The following is a 14,442-nucleotide window of genomic DNA, read 5'->3' as shown; positions in this document are numbered from 1 at the left end:
TGGTGCGACGGGGAACAAGAGATTGATTATTCATGGAATTGTCATCATTACTTGTTGGAGGATTTGGCGGGCTAGGAATGAAAAGATTTTTTCGGGCAAGAACACTAAGGTGGCAGAAATGGTTGCGGATATAAAATCTTTGGGTTTTCTTTGGTACAAAAATAGATCTAAGATAGGGGTAGTGGATTGGAAAAGATGGTGTTTATTTGATGTAACGTGATTGTTGTTTTTGGTTTTTGAATTTCAGCGTCTTTCTCCGTCTTGGTGATAGTCGTTGGTTGTGTTTGTTTTTAATGAAAGTCAATTTTCAAAAAAAAAAAAAAAGGACAAAAGAAGTCTAACTTAAGCATTAAAGTAAAACCACTTATTTTGGTTTGTTTAACAAAATTGTAAAATAGATAATAATAGTAGTAGAATTTATAAATATAGAAGATAACAAATCTGAACATTACCCCACCCCCGTGTCTCCCCTCACTTCCGTTGCTCTCCCTCTAAATGAGCAGAAAGCGGGAGTTACAGATAAAGCATTAAAACAAAAATAAAAACAATAAAATCTTCTTATTCATTCATCAAGTTCTCTGCAGCATCAATGTAAAAGCAGTAAAGTTAATATCACAGTGTGTGTGTGCGTGAAGATACATTACAATATTCACAATTTACAATATTACCTCACCGGCGTCGGAATCTCGTCGGAAAATGATGACGGGGTTAATCCAAGACCAGAATCTCGAGAAACAAATAGAGAAACAAATTGGCTGCATGTCTGGCTTCCTTCACATCTTTGACCGTCAACAGATTCTGGCCGGAAAACGTGTTTACTCCACCAAACGCCTCACTTCCTCACCGGAATCCGTTAAATCCGTACAGTCTACAGCAAGTAGTAGAGAAATCGAGAATCCAAAACCAAAGCCAAAGCCGGTGCCGGTAGAGCCGCCGTCAACGCCACCGAGGTCACCACTGCCGCCGAGATCGCTACTGCCGCTGCCGATATTCGAGCTGAAAGACGGATCGTATAAGAATTCGTGGAAATTTTGTAAAGAGATGCCGAGGCTGTCGCTTGACAGCCGAGCAACGGTTGATTCGAAAGGGAGTTTGTGTGCGAAAGAGATCCGAACGGAGAGTCTATCAAATAAAAGCTACGATAAGCAGCAACGCTCACCGAGTGTCATTGCGAGACTAATGGGACTCGGTGAGCTGCCAAGCTCACAACAAGCAAGTGAAGAAGAATCTATTAAGAAACCCGAGCTGCGAAGATCAGCTTCGGAGTCTCGGGTTTCACGAGAGTTGTTTAACTCAAGGTTCATTGATGGGAACAATGTTAATCAAACTAAACCGTCTAGTGAAACTAACAAGGTTATTGAAAGTAATAGTAATAGCAATAATTTGCTACGAGCTCAAGCTCAGAAGAATGAAGGTGTGGTTAAAACGTCTCAACGGAGGTTGTCTCAGCAGAGGCGAAGCTTCTTCGATTCAGGCGATGTGTTCCCTGAGACGGTTTATGATACCGAGAAGAGCTTGAAGCTTAGAGGAATTGACGAACAAACGAAAGATCTTGAAACATTGAAGCATATTCTCGAAGCGTTGCAGTTTAAAGGTTTGTTACATTCTAACAGACCTGTTACTAGAGACAGCCAACGGAACTTCGTTTATGATGATTCAAATTTGGTTAACACGAAGCCGTGGCGGTCGGGTGCACCGAATCGGGGATTTGGAAGTGTGAATAGATATTCCGGCGAGATATCACCGTCGGTCAGTCCAAGAAAGGATCGTGGAGTAGTATTTGATCGGAGCGGAAGGAGTCCGGTGAGAGGTAGAAACTCTCCTGAACGGAGCGGTAATTCGATTGTAAAGAGAAAATCGTTGAGTATCGAAACGGAGAGGCGAATGTACGCATCGTCTGATTCGCGAAGAAATTCGCCTATTAATTCTCCGAAACTTACACCTAAACGCAGCGGATCGGATATGTATTCTGGTACAAATCGCTCTCCGAGAAACAACCGATCGACAGAATCCGCTTATTCGAAGCAGCAGAAGGTTACTAGAAACATCCTTTTGGACGATGAATCATCATCTATTTCGGAAAGCTCAGGCAGCACAACTTCTCATTCCGATCTAGAGGTACACAAACATTTCATAATAAATGTAAACTTTCATTAATTCAAATATATCGGATTACAATAGAGAATCAGGTAACCGGACAACAAGCCGCACAACGCGTTACTAATTCAATTTAACGTTTATCGCAGAGATCGAAAACAGAGGAAAACCGCGAAGGAAAGAGTCTATTAGCAAGATGTGACAAACTACTACACAGCATAGCCGAAATGAACAGCATCAACGAGTCACACACGAGTTTCAATTCAGTCATACCGAGTCCAGTATCTGTCCTCGACTCAGCGTTTGACAAGGATGAAACGTCATCTCCGTCCCCTGTCATGAAACGCACCGTTGATTTCAAAGGTACGCACACACAAATCTACCATGACGTGGCACGATCTCATGGCTAATCATATCACTTCTTTTATTCCTTACTTTGATAACAGTGTCAGTACACTAAACAGTAAATACATAGGTCTATTTTAGCAGAATAATAATAATAATAAGTTAACATGTGCCAACGGCTGCCGTCACGTGACCAACGCAGTCTAACTGGTGGCTTACGACGGCGTCGTAAAGTCAAATTTTCATTGAATGTGCGTCAGTGTTTAAATTTTGGACAGAGACTGATACCAGTTTTTTCAAAATCAGTAATTGTGTACTTTTAGGTTTTCAGTTTTCACATATACTGTGGATTATGCATTTGTTGTTGGTAGAGTCGACTAACTAATTCTTTGTTTATTACGTGACAGATCTTACCGTTGATACGGAAGATGACATCTGGCGCTCGATTATTTCGAGTGTAAATTCAACCAAAGACGACGAGTTTGAGTTTATGGTCGGATTAATATCTGATGATTATGATTTCAAATACATTTCGAGAATACTCCGTGTGTCAAAACATTTTTCGGACTCTTCAAGCGCCTTTTATTTTCTCGAAAAACAATATTATCGCAACGAAAATGGCGCAAAACTCAAACGAAAGCTCGTGTTTGACGTGGTCAACGAAATCATCAACGAAAAGCAAGAATTACCGCCGTGGAAAACAACAGAATCGAACGGGTTCGATTCCGCTAAGCGAATTTGTTCGGAGTTCGAGAAGATCCGTGAGGTGGAAGCCGCGGATAATTTGTTAGATTTGATATGTAATGTGCTCAAAAAGGACCTTGCGGGAAGCAATGGGTGGGTGGATCAGCCCGTGGAGGTATCCGAAGCCGTACTGTACATCGAACGGCTGATATTCAAGGATTTGGTTAGTGAAACCATCCGAGATCTCGCTGACTTTGCCGGGAAAGCTATGTTGTTCGCGCCAAGAAGGAAATTAGTTTTTTAGATTTTAAAATAAGTGGGATTAATGCAGGCAGGAAAGAAGGAAGAGAGTAATCCGTTTAGTTTAATTTTAGTTTTAATTTTCGCGCTCTTTTTTTATTGTTATCATTTTATAAAGTCGGTATGTTTTTAATATATTTGTTTTTATTTATGTTTATGTTATGTTTGGATGGATTTTAAAATAATGATTTTAGTGAAGTATAAAAAGGAAAAGAAAAGATGCATGAGTGGGGCAAATTGGACCCGTGATATAACGGTCGCTGTTGGAATCTCTCTGTAAACAGAGGGACTGAAAATGATAAATAAAGGAATTGTATAACATGGGAGGCAGTGGTCTCGACAAGACTTTGGAAAAATATGATGTTTATGTAACTTAATATATTTTTTTATGTTTGGTATATATTTCAGACAATGTGAATTTCTTATAATAACAACAATTTAGTTTTAGTTGGTTAAAAAAATATTAGAACCACTCCAACATGTTATGTACTGATGTTTATGGTCAGTGTTGATGTTAGGATGTCGTTGTATTTTAAAGGTCCTAACCCTTGTTGAGTAGAATGTGTGGCCAAACAACATACGTATAACTATACATGTCTTGTCGTAAGCATTTGACAAGTCATCTTTGACTCGGGAGGTTTAGCCGATAAGATCTTGTAAATTGTAATACAACTTCAACAATAATAAATTGGGTATTCATCTTGTTGTCTATAAGGATGTGTGTGTGTGTCTTGTATATATTGTTAATTCATTCACAAGTAGTTTACTAACAAACATTACACGTTTATAGTTAATTTATAAATAGTTAATGAGACTTGAGCAACGATGTAGAAGATGAGATAATTACATTTGAAAAATATTTCGGTGGTATTCCTAGGCCAAAGCAATTGTAAGCACCATAAGCTACACATTAGAAGGTACATAAGGCCGATGCATGCTAATACTTGGGTTGTTAACTCAGTCACGTATATGAGAAGTATAAGCATACATATAACATATAACATATGCAAATACAACACGTATAAAATATAGTGAGGACTAGAATTCTACTCGCAAAGAAGTGGTATCAAAAGTATGAAGAAGCAAGAATAAACCCAAACCTCAATGAGCCAACCAAAAATTGGTTTTGTCTGGTAGACCAAGTCTATACGAGTATCGTCATGATTAAATATAATAATCATGTTCGATCAACAAAGTTACTTTTTATTGTTATTTGGCATTTAAAATTCAAACATAGCTACGGGTATTCGGGGGTGAAGCTCAGCTTCACCTTGGGTTCATTTGGTTTGGTCGGTTACATCGTCGTCGATAGAATTGGGTTAATTCTACATGCCGAAAGCGGTCCCATGAAGCTGAAGTGAAGGAGCCATCAACCAATCAAATCTTTTCCTTTTTATTGTTTTATATTAATTTTTATTTCTTTCATCTATAAATCTTCATACACCCCTAATAAATCTTTAAAAATCTCCACAAACTCTCTATTTTTTACATTGTAATGTATCATTGGTTGATCTTTCTCCATAATTCTTCATAGCATTCACATCTTATCCCCTTACATAATAACTTGATTTGCATAACCCAAAATCGATTTGATAAACACAGTATCTAAAGCAAGATATTGCTTTGAAATTTGTATCTATCTTAACTTAAATACCTACTAAAAAAACTATATCTTATAATGTTGTATTATACCATTAAATGGGTTTATATTTTACAAGTACTTTATGTATTATCTAGTCAAAGAAAAGAAATTAAATATACAATAATAACTATAAGGGGACCCGGGGTGGTTCATTTCTCATCACACACCACCACCAATGGTGGTGTGCCACATCACCAACCCCAAATCCATCACATGTGATGAATTTTACAAGGGGTGGTGTTCATTTCTCATCACACACATCTCAACGGCCCCCTCCCATTTCCAAGGGATACATTTCCTCGATAAACACCCATCACTTGCATGATGGCCATCACGCAACACTCCCCCTCACGCTTGACAAAAGGACCGGCGGCGGTGTGCTAAGAGCCCTCACGCGTAATGGGTGGCTTATCACGCGGTGCCCCATCCCCCTAGGGTGAAACAAAAATGTACCATGTAGACAAGTACAAGGAATGCCTGAGAGTTATAACTGTGGGCCTGAAAAGCCCATTGACTGAGCCCATCACTTAGGACTAGGGGTTTCTAGACTTGTGTGGCGGGCCATGCAATTTATATCATGATTTGGGTAACAAGGACAAAGAGAGTAACATGTAATGTTGGGAAATACAATGTAAGGTGACTTTTCATCATACATGAAAACAACACCACTATCTTCAGAGTTAATGAAACATACGATTAATGTCCTGTCTTTTTACCAACCCTTAACAAATTTCTTTTTCTTGTCAAGTCAGAATAAAAATAATAATATGTATTATATTATATATAATTTTAGTGGCCAATGGTTGTTTTAGTTGTGTGTTATTATTGAAGTATTGATTTGGTAAAATAAAGTAATCATCTAAACTCTCTTAAATAGTATCTAATAAGCGAACAATGTAAAATGCAGTAAATAAATTAGTTCATCATGTTTAAAACTTGGGGCGTAAATGAGACAAACTAGATGCCACTCTTAAGCTAATCGCGATTGACTCGATAATAGCTCGAATGCAGATTAGTCTAGCATGCTTGGACTTAAATTGAAGGTTTTTAAAGAATAACTCAAGCCATATAATTTCTTACGTGTAAACATTATAAGTATGATATATATAACTATAACTATACATGCATAAAAGTAAAAACAATTACATATTTCATAAATAATAATTGAGTCGAGTAAAAGTTGTGTGCTGAAATCAAGATTTAGAAAACTGAACTAAACTCTAAACTCTCTTAAATTAAGTGAGCCAAGCTTCGGCTTAGACGTTTCACCCTTACTTCTAAACTCAATCTAATTTTACAAAAGTATGTAACATTTTACATGTGAGTTAAGTACACTCTCTCCTTGTTTGTTTCTTTGGACTTTTCATGTATCATTTCTAGACATACTTTTTTTTGTTGTTATTTTAAACATATGCATTACTACTCATAAATCATAATATATCAGGTTTTGTATGCCTCTTAGACCGTCCGTAGTCGGCACGTTTTGTAGGCGTTGCAGCCTATAACGCCGAGGGCACACCCCCCCCCCCCCCCCACCCCGCAGTTTTGGCTTTTTTTTAATCGTTATACATATAACGCGTAGAATGGCACCAATATCAAGAAACTAGCTGTTGGAAATAAAATAAATATTATCTATATATTAACTCATACCAAATCAAAACTTATCAAACTTATTAAAAATCACTTTCAATATATTTTCTCACAAAAAATTCACTATATAAATGGATCCTCCATCTATATATAAACGGTTTTTCAGGCCTGACCAACAAGCTGACGACGAGGCGGAGGAATAGGCGGTTACGAGTGCGATTATGCTCGCGACAACTTATTTGAGTTCCGTTACGAGTGCGATTAGCTCTCCACCACCCCCCGTTTCAAAAAGAGCATATATCGAACGAGATCGTACCGAAGCCAACAACTGGTTGATGGCGGATTACTTCTGCGATTCGTCGAGATACAAGAACCCGAAGACCTTTAGGCGTCGTTTTCGGATGTCTAAAAATTTATTTATGCGCATCACTAGTGATTTGGAGCGTGAGCTTGATTACGTTAAGCAAAAGACGGACGATCGAGGGACGATAGGATTCACGGCTATTCAGAAGGTTACGTCAGCCGTACGCGTGCTCGCCTACGGAAACACGACTAACATCAACGACGAGTATTTAAAGATGGCCGATAAAACAACTCGGGACAGCTTGAAGTATTTTTGTTACGGTACGTTTTGTATTTTTTTAAATAATTATATCACTTGTTTACTTTAATCAATTATTTTATAAAAGTTGTGTAAATATAGGAATATTGAAACTATATGGAACACATTATCTGAGAGAGCCAAACTGTAACGATCTACAACGTCTTTACGAGACACATACAAGAGTGCATGGTTTCCCCGCATGATAGGGAGTGTAGATTGCAGGCATTGGGAATGAGCTAATTGTCCAACTGCATGGCGAGTTCAATTCACACGAGGTGACCAAAAGAGACCAACGGTCAGCCTTAAAGCGATTGCTTCATACAACCTTTGGATTTGGTCGGCATTCTTTGGTGTTCCCGGTCCCAACAATGACATAACCGTCTTAGAGCAGTCTCTTGCGATGGAGAGTTACATATCTGGGACCGTTCCCGTCGCTTCGTTTTGGGCTAACGATAACTTCACTTCTACCATCATGGGTACTATCTGGGTGATGGAATATATCCAAAGTATGCGATAATCGTTAAAACATTCAGAGACCCGATGGATGAAAAAAGACATTATTTTAAGAAAGTGTAAGAGTCTGCGAGAAAGGATATCGATAGGTGTTTTGGTGTTCTTCAACAACGATGGAATTTTGTTAAAATCCTTGTCGTATATGGTCTTTAGAAAGAATGAAATGTGCTATGTATGCGTGTATCATAATGCATAACATGATCATCGAGGACGAGGAAAGAGCAATATGTCCAACTTTCATACCGGATCCGGATCCATCACGGACTCCGGCAAGTATGGAGCAAAGACTCGAAAACTCGGATTCCGTTGCGGTCAAGAGAGATACTTAACGCACTAAAGGAGGATTTGGTCCAACATCTTTGGATGTATCGGCCTTTGCCTGGTGAAAACGATGATCAAAACGAGGGCAACAATGAAGACGATGATGAAGACGACGACGACGATGACGAAGACGATGAAGACGAAGAGGGCGACGGCGACGAGGACGAAGAGGGCGAAGACGACGAGGACGACAACGACGACGAGTAGTTTTTTTTTATTTTAATGTAATATTTATTTAATAAAATATTATTGTTATTTGATTATTTTTATTAAAAAATTAAAAAAAAAACAAAAGGTGTAAAAGTGATTGTGCGTCACATGACGTATAACGTATGGGGGTGGAGAGTTATAACTACACCCTTTTTTTTTATAAAAAATCATAACTCTATAACACGTGTCAAATATGTATGTATATCATTAAAAAGTTGTTTATGTATTATCTTAATTTAGATGTAGTTAGACATGAGACTGGTTATTGGCTTATATGTTTAAAGAGTAGCGTCCCCACAAAACTTTTCTAAATATAACCGATTGATGGACAGTTATATATCAAGTGAAAGATGGCATACCTAGTTAAAATTCAACCAAACTTTTAATTGTACCTTCTGTAATGCAGCTTGTACGATTGTCTATAGTGTAACATCGTGAAAATTTCGAGTTCAAAGTATCAACATTTCAAAATCTAGGGACTAAAAATTGCAAAATTCTAAAGTTGAGGGTTAAAATGAAAATTCTGATTTTTCTACCCATCGTGCTACGCGATAGGTCATCAGAGAGACCCATCGCGTACCGCGATGGGTTGTCTGACAACGAGACGCGTGGCAATCCACGTGTCAACACGTGACACACCAGTCGCCACGTGTCCCGACACGTGTCCACACGTGGCACGACGTCCACCACGTGTCAACACGTGGCACAACCACGTGGCGACACGTGGCAGACCTACGTTGTGACTCACGTGGGATACGTCGCGGTACACGACGGGTGCCCAGGAGCCCATCGCGTACCGCGATGCGACACCAGATTTTGCCTATAAATAGCAAGGTCGGGATCTCACTCTTGGCACACCAAAACCTGCTCTCCTTTCTCTCTCTAACATCTCTCTACAATGCCACAATCATATACTCGATTTGCCTAGATAAACTTGCCTTGTTTCCTCGTAAAACGTGTCCCGAACCTTCAATTGTGTATCAACGATTCCTTGAAGTTTGTGCCGCCTTCCACCCTCATTCATCAAGAAGGCGTTGTTGTAATGGCAAAAAGTCCCAAAAGACGTGTCGACGAGTGTTGAAGTTGGCATATCAAAGTTGATCGAGAAAAGTAAAGCGGCGTCGGAGTGCTGCTCATTTCTCTAGAGTTTCTATACGCCACTTAAGGTTAGGCGTAATATCGAATTTCAATATAATTGAATATTATATTCAAGGCTTAAGCCTTAAGTCGAGGTTATACTCGATGCCTCGATAAAAGAAAATGAAAACATAACAAAGAAATGAATGAATAAATGATTATAGAATATTGTGATAACATATATATGTGTGTAAGTATATATGTATATTCTTTGTTATGAAATATTATTTAATGAATAAAGAGTATTCATAAATAATAAAAGAAAAGAATTACGTTTCTTGGAGAAGAAGAAACGTCGGGTTTTTATATAAACTAAAGGTTTATAATTTACTTTTAAACAAGAGGTTTTCAAGTAAATAAGAATTGAACTAAAGGTTCAATCGAGGATTGAGATAAAAGACTAAAGGTCTTAAGCCGGATCGTGTATCCGACTAACAAATATTTATACTCGTACTATAGGTGCGAGATAAAGAAAGAGAAAGACCCTTGGACGGTGAGTGAAGCCGATCCTAAAGAGACAAGGTGAATACGCCCCCAAACTTTTAAAACTTGTTTTCAAAATAAGTCAACTTGTTATATGAAATTGTTTACAAGGAACTTTGTGTTCCTAAAACCGTTATGACTATGGGTATAAACCTAGCCCTCAGGATGTGGTATACATATGTCTGGATCCTTACAAAGGTGGTACTATGCGATGAATGGGCATGATCGCACCACCCTTGGTCGTAGGACGCTCTCCTGCAGGGAGTACGACCGTTGTGTGTATTTACGAGTACTTAATGAAGTCGAACGCTGCGGTGTTTGTGAGGTGACCTAGTGTAGAGGCTCTAGTTTATAATGTGTTATTTGACTTTGTTATTCCTAAGCCACGTTGGGCCGAGGCAGGCGTAGTCTCGTGGGGTAATAAAGTAAAAGAGTTATTTTTGTGTCAGCGTGTTCACCAGCATTCTTTGCTGACGTATTTTCTTACATTTTGCAGGTGAACAAGTTTAGCACTTGGAGTGTCGAAGTGCTACTAATGTCCGATGGCTCGGATTATTTTGTAATAACTTAATATGGTGGTTTGTAATCATAAACACATAAATATTTTTTAATAACTTAAACTGGTATTTTATAATCCCGTCTTTTGAATGTATATATAAAAGTTACATTTTCGATCCTTAAAGTTTATGAGTCTTCCGCAAACTAAACGCAACTCTGACTTATTTACAACTATGATACCAACTGTTGGGTCACACTCCTAGGCCTTAGACGGGGGTGTGACAGGTTGGTATCAGAGCCATCGATCTTAGCAAATTGGGTATCGTAAAACAATACCCAAGCTTCGATCCAAGTTTAGGAAATAATTGTTTATGTGTTTAGGGATAAGATAGGCTGGTAACCTTTCTTTCCCACTCTACATTCTAAACCACCCCTAATATAGATGTCGTTTAAAGCTCACATCGAAGACTTTATGCGCAAGACAAAGGAAGCTGGAATTGCCGAACCCTACCCCGAAAACAACATGAGCGAAGGGTACTATGAGGCGTACTTTAATTAAAATGTGGAACATGACCTGACCAAACCAGTGTACTACCCCGGAAGTCGACACTACCCAATAGATGTTCCCGATAGTCCACCAAAACAAGGAATGGAGCCACCAAGACATTCAAACTACCACCCACCGACATTACCGATGTATCAACCTTCCGAAGTACCGACATACCATCCAACAGAAATCTTCACTTACCAACCCTCGGAGACACCACAATGCTATCCAGCCGGATACCTACCAAATTCTCAACCATCCTCCGAGTGGATGAAATATCTCTCTGAACAACAAGAGTGGCATGCCAGAAGCTCCACTCTCAATGAAGTCAATTCCCAACCAACCAATAATGAAGGACCGTCTCGTAGACCCAAGATGAGGGTAATGATGCCTACTGAGACTTTCCAGAGGATCTCAATAAACGATGAAACCACACAACCCATGGAGGAAGATGAACCGGAAGAAAAGGAACCAGAAGAAGAAGAGGAATCCGAAGAAGAGGATCCTAAAGAAGAGGACCATGAGGAAGAGATTGAGGAAGAATCGGAAGAAGAGCATCATGAGAATCCAACGAAATGGCAAGCCCAATGGAAGGATCAATCACTTCCCAAATTGCAAGCTATGGTTCTGTGGATCCATATGTTCAGCATCTTGAGAAACTTAGGAATCAAGCTTCATCAAGCTTTCCACCATTTCAAGGTGAGATTCCGTCAATCCAAGAACAAGCGGATGAGATCCGTGAGCAGAATCAAGCTGCCAAGACCTACCTCTACCTTTCATCCACCATGGATTATGTTCCGTATCCAGAACCAAGGAACCTTTACGAAATGGTGACGTTGGGTTACCGTGACCCACCTCCGCAGTATGGATACCCCAACATAATCCCACAGTCATATGAAGAACACCTGGATCGCGCATTACACGAGACCGATGACTGGAGGAAGAAGGTAGACGAAGAGGAGAAGAAAAAGAAGAAAGTCGGAGAAACAATCATTCGTAAATGCAACAAGATATCGAAGGTTGTGAAGAAGTTCTTGAAGAACTGAAGATGGTGGCCATATGAAGACTGTGTGTAAAATAGTCTTGTCTGTTATGTGTAATATAAGTACGAATAAATAAAGAACGTTTGAAACGTTCTCTTGTAATGATAGGACTAGTTATATATATCGTTGGAACGATATATATACTTATGTGTATATGAAATATACATATCCTTTTGTGATATGTAAATATGAAATAAAATGTGTGTTTAATATGAGAAATTGCTAAATTTCAGTTAAAAAGGCATATTAAGAAAATATGTCTGAACAAAGTAACAACAATAACGCTCGAAATGAGAGAGATATGAGAAATAAAGGGAAAGGTCCTGAGAACGAGCGAGAGGAAGAAATTCCTGAGAAATACATGAATAGAATCCAAAAGATGATTAAAGATGCGGTTAGGGAAGAATCCGCGTTTAAATCTCAATCTAAACAATCTAGACATTCTCGAACTGTTAATCCTTCTGTTCATCCCTCTCGAAAATCTGAAAAATCTCATTCAAACCCATCTCGTGTTGAAGAGAGTGTTCATGAGTCTAACGCCGATGGCGGAATTAGACGTGAGTTCAAGAAACTCAAGATTAGTGGTTGTACATTCGAAGATTTTAAGTACTATGGACCGAAAGAGTTCCATGGTGACAAGGGAGCCATCACAACCGTGAGGTGGCTCGAGGAGATAGAAACTCTTGTTATCACAAGCAAGTGTTCTGAGGAGGAAAAGATCCAATACTCCGCTCTCATGTTCAAGGGTGAAGCGCACGAGTGGTGGAATGCGCTATTGTTGAGTAAGGGAAGAGAAGTGATGTACGGCCTGACGTGGGAAGAGTTTAAGGCCATGGTAATAGGGAAGTTTTGTCCGATGCACGAAACTGATCAAATCCAAACTAAGTTCCTTAACCATAAGGTCGTAGGGACAAGCCTTCGAGAATACAATACCAAATTCCTTGAATACTGTCGCCTAGTTCCCCAGCTGGTTAACCCTGAGTCCAGCAAAGTCACTCGATACATATGGGGACTGCCGCGGGAAATCCGCGACATGGTAAGGTCTCACCTACCTCAAACCGCTGACTCTGCTATGGAGTTGGCTGGGTACTTGATGGGCGGCATGGTCCGCAACAAGGAAGAGGACAATAAGGTGATTCCAACGACTGCACAAGGAAGGACTGGTGGAAGTTCCAACTTTAGAGGCAAGGGCGTAAACCGAAACAACTCTACGCCGTGCAAAACATGTAGGAGATACCATAAAGACCGATGCAAGTTTTCCCCGTCTCCTAAATTCTGTGAGTCCTGTAATCGTACGGGACATGATGCTGCTAATTGTTGGAAGAAGAAGATGACTTGCTTTAATTGCAAGGAGATGGGCCATCTGAGTTTTGAGTGCCCAAAGAACAAGCCTACTACTGGTGGTGAAGGTGGAAGTGGCCAGAACAAAGAGGGAAACGCTCGAGTCTTCGTACTCGACACAAAAAGGGCCGCTGATGTGCCGGAAACCATAACCGGTACGTTTCTAGTCAACGACACCTATGCTAGAGTTTTGTTTGATTTGGGTGCCAATTTAAGTTTTATAGATTATAGTTTCTGTAGTCTATTAAACAAACCTTTAAAAAAAATTAGATAAAACTCTAAGCATCGAGACTGCTAGTGGCGAAATCGTTAAGATCTCCGAAGCCCTTGAAAACAGAAAAATACTTTTAGCTGGTTATATTCTGCCTATCTGTTTATTACCTATGAGTCTGGCTGGTTTTGATATTGTACTTGGTATGGATAGGTTATCCGATAACCATGCTCGTATCATCTGCAATAGCAAAACTGTTGAACTTCAAGCCCCTGATAAACGAACAATTCGAATTGAAGAGGGCAAAGACGCTGGCCAAGTTAGCATAATCTCCATGATTAGGGCTAACAAATGTTTGAATCAAGGATGCCTCGCATTCATGGCCTACGTCACTAAAGAATCAAAGCCAAAAGAAATCAAAGACGTTCCTATTGTTTCTGACTTTTCTGACGTCTTTCCTGATGAACTTCCTGGAATCCCTCCCGATCGTGAAGTAGAATTTAGGATCGATCTCATTCCCGGTACTGCTCCGATCGCCAAAGCTCCGTATCGCTTAGGGCCAACTGAAATGAAGGAGTTGAAGAAACAACTCGATGAGCTTCTTGAGAAAGGTTTCATCCGACCGAGTTCGTCGCCTTGGGGAGCGCCAATTCTATTCGTCAAAAAGAAGGATGGTTCTATGCGAATGTGTATCGATTATCATGCGTTGAACAAAGTTACAATTAAGAATCGTGATCCACTCCCATACGATGATCTTTTCGACCAACTCCAAGGTGCTAGCTATTTTTCTAAAATCGATCTTCGTTCCGGCTATCACCAACTCAAGGTTCAAACCGAAGATATTCCGAAAACCGCATTTCGAACAAGGTATGGACA

The 14,442-nt window shown here is 39.6% G+C and overlaps 1 protein-coding gene across 1 annotated transcript; it reads left to right on the top strand.

Moving 5' to 3' along the window:
* Nucleotides 1-652: 652 nt before the first annotated feature.
* LOC143591633 (uncharacterized) lies at nucleotides 653-3,581 on the top strand. Its single transcript, XM_077071784.1, has 3 exons — nucleotides 653-2,118; nucleotides 2,247-2,460; nucleotides 2,850-3,581. The coding sequence occupies exons 1-3, from the start codon at nucleotides 697-699 to the stop codon at nucleotides 3,428-3,430; spliced, it is 2,217 nt and encodes a 738-aa protein (XP_076927899.1). The 5' UTR covers nucleotides 653-696; the 3' UTR covers nucleotides 3,431-3,581.
* Nucleotides 3,582-14,442: the final 10,861 nt, after the last annotated feature.

This window comes from Bidens hawaiensis, unplaced genomic scaffold (assembly GCF_021521415.1).
Source record: "Bidens hawaiensis isolate Kalapana, Puna unplaced genomic scaffold, B.hawaiensis_p1.1 tig00039960_1, whole genome shotgun sequence".
In the NCBI taxonomy this organism is placed as follows: domain Eukaryota; kingdom Viridiplantae; phylum Streptophyta; class Magnoliopsida; order Asterales; family Asteraceae; genus Bidens; species Bidens hawaiensis.
Note: the sequence above shows the minus strand (reverse complement) of the source record. Positions and strands in the feature narration are given on the sequence as shown.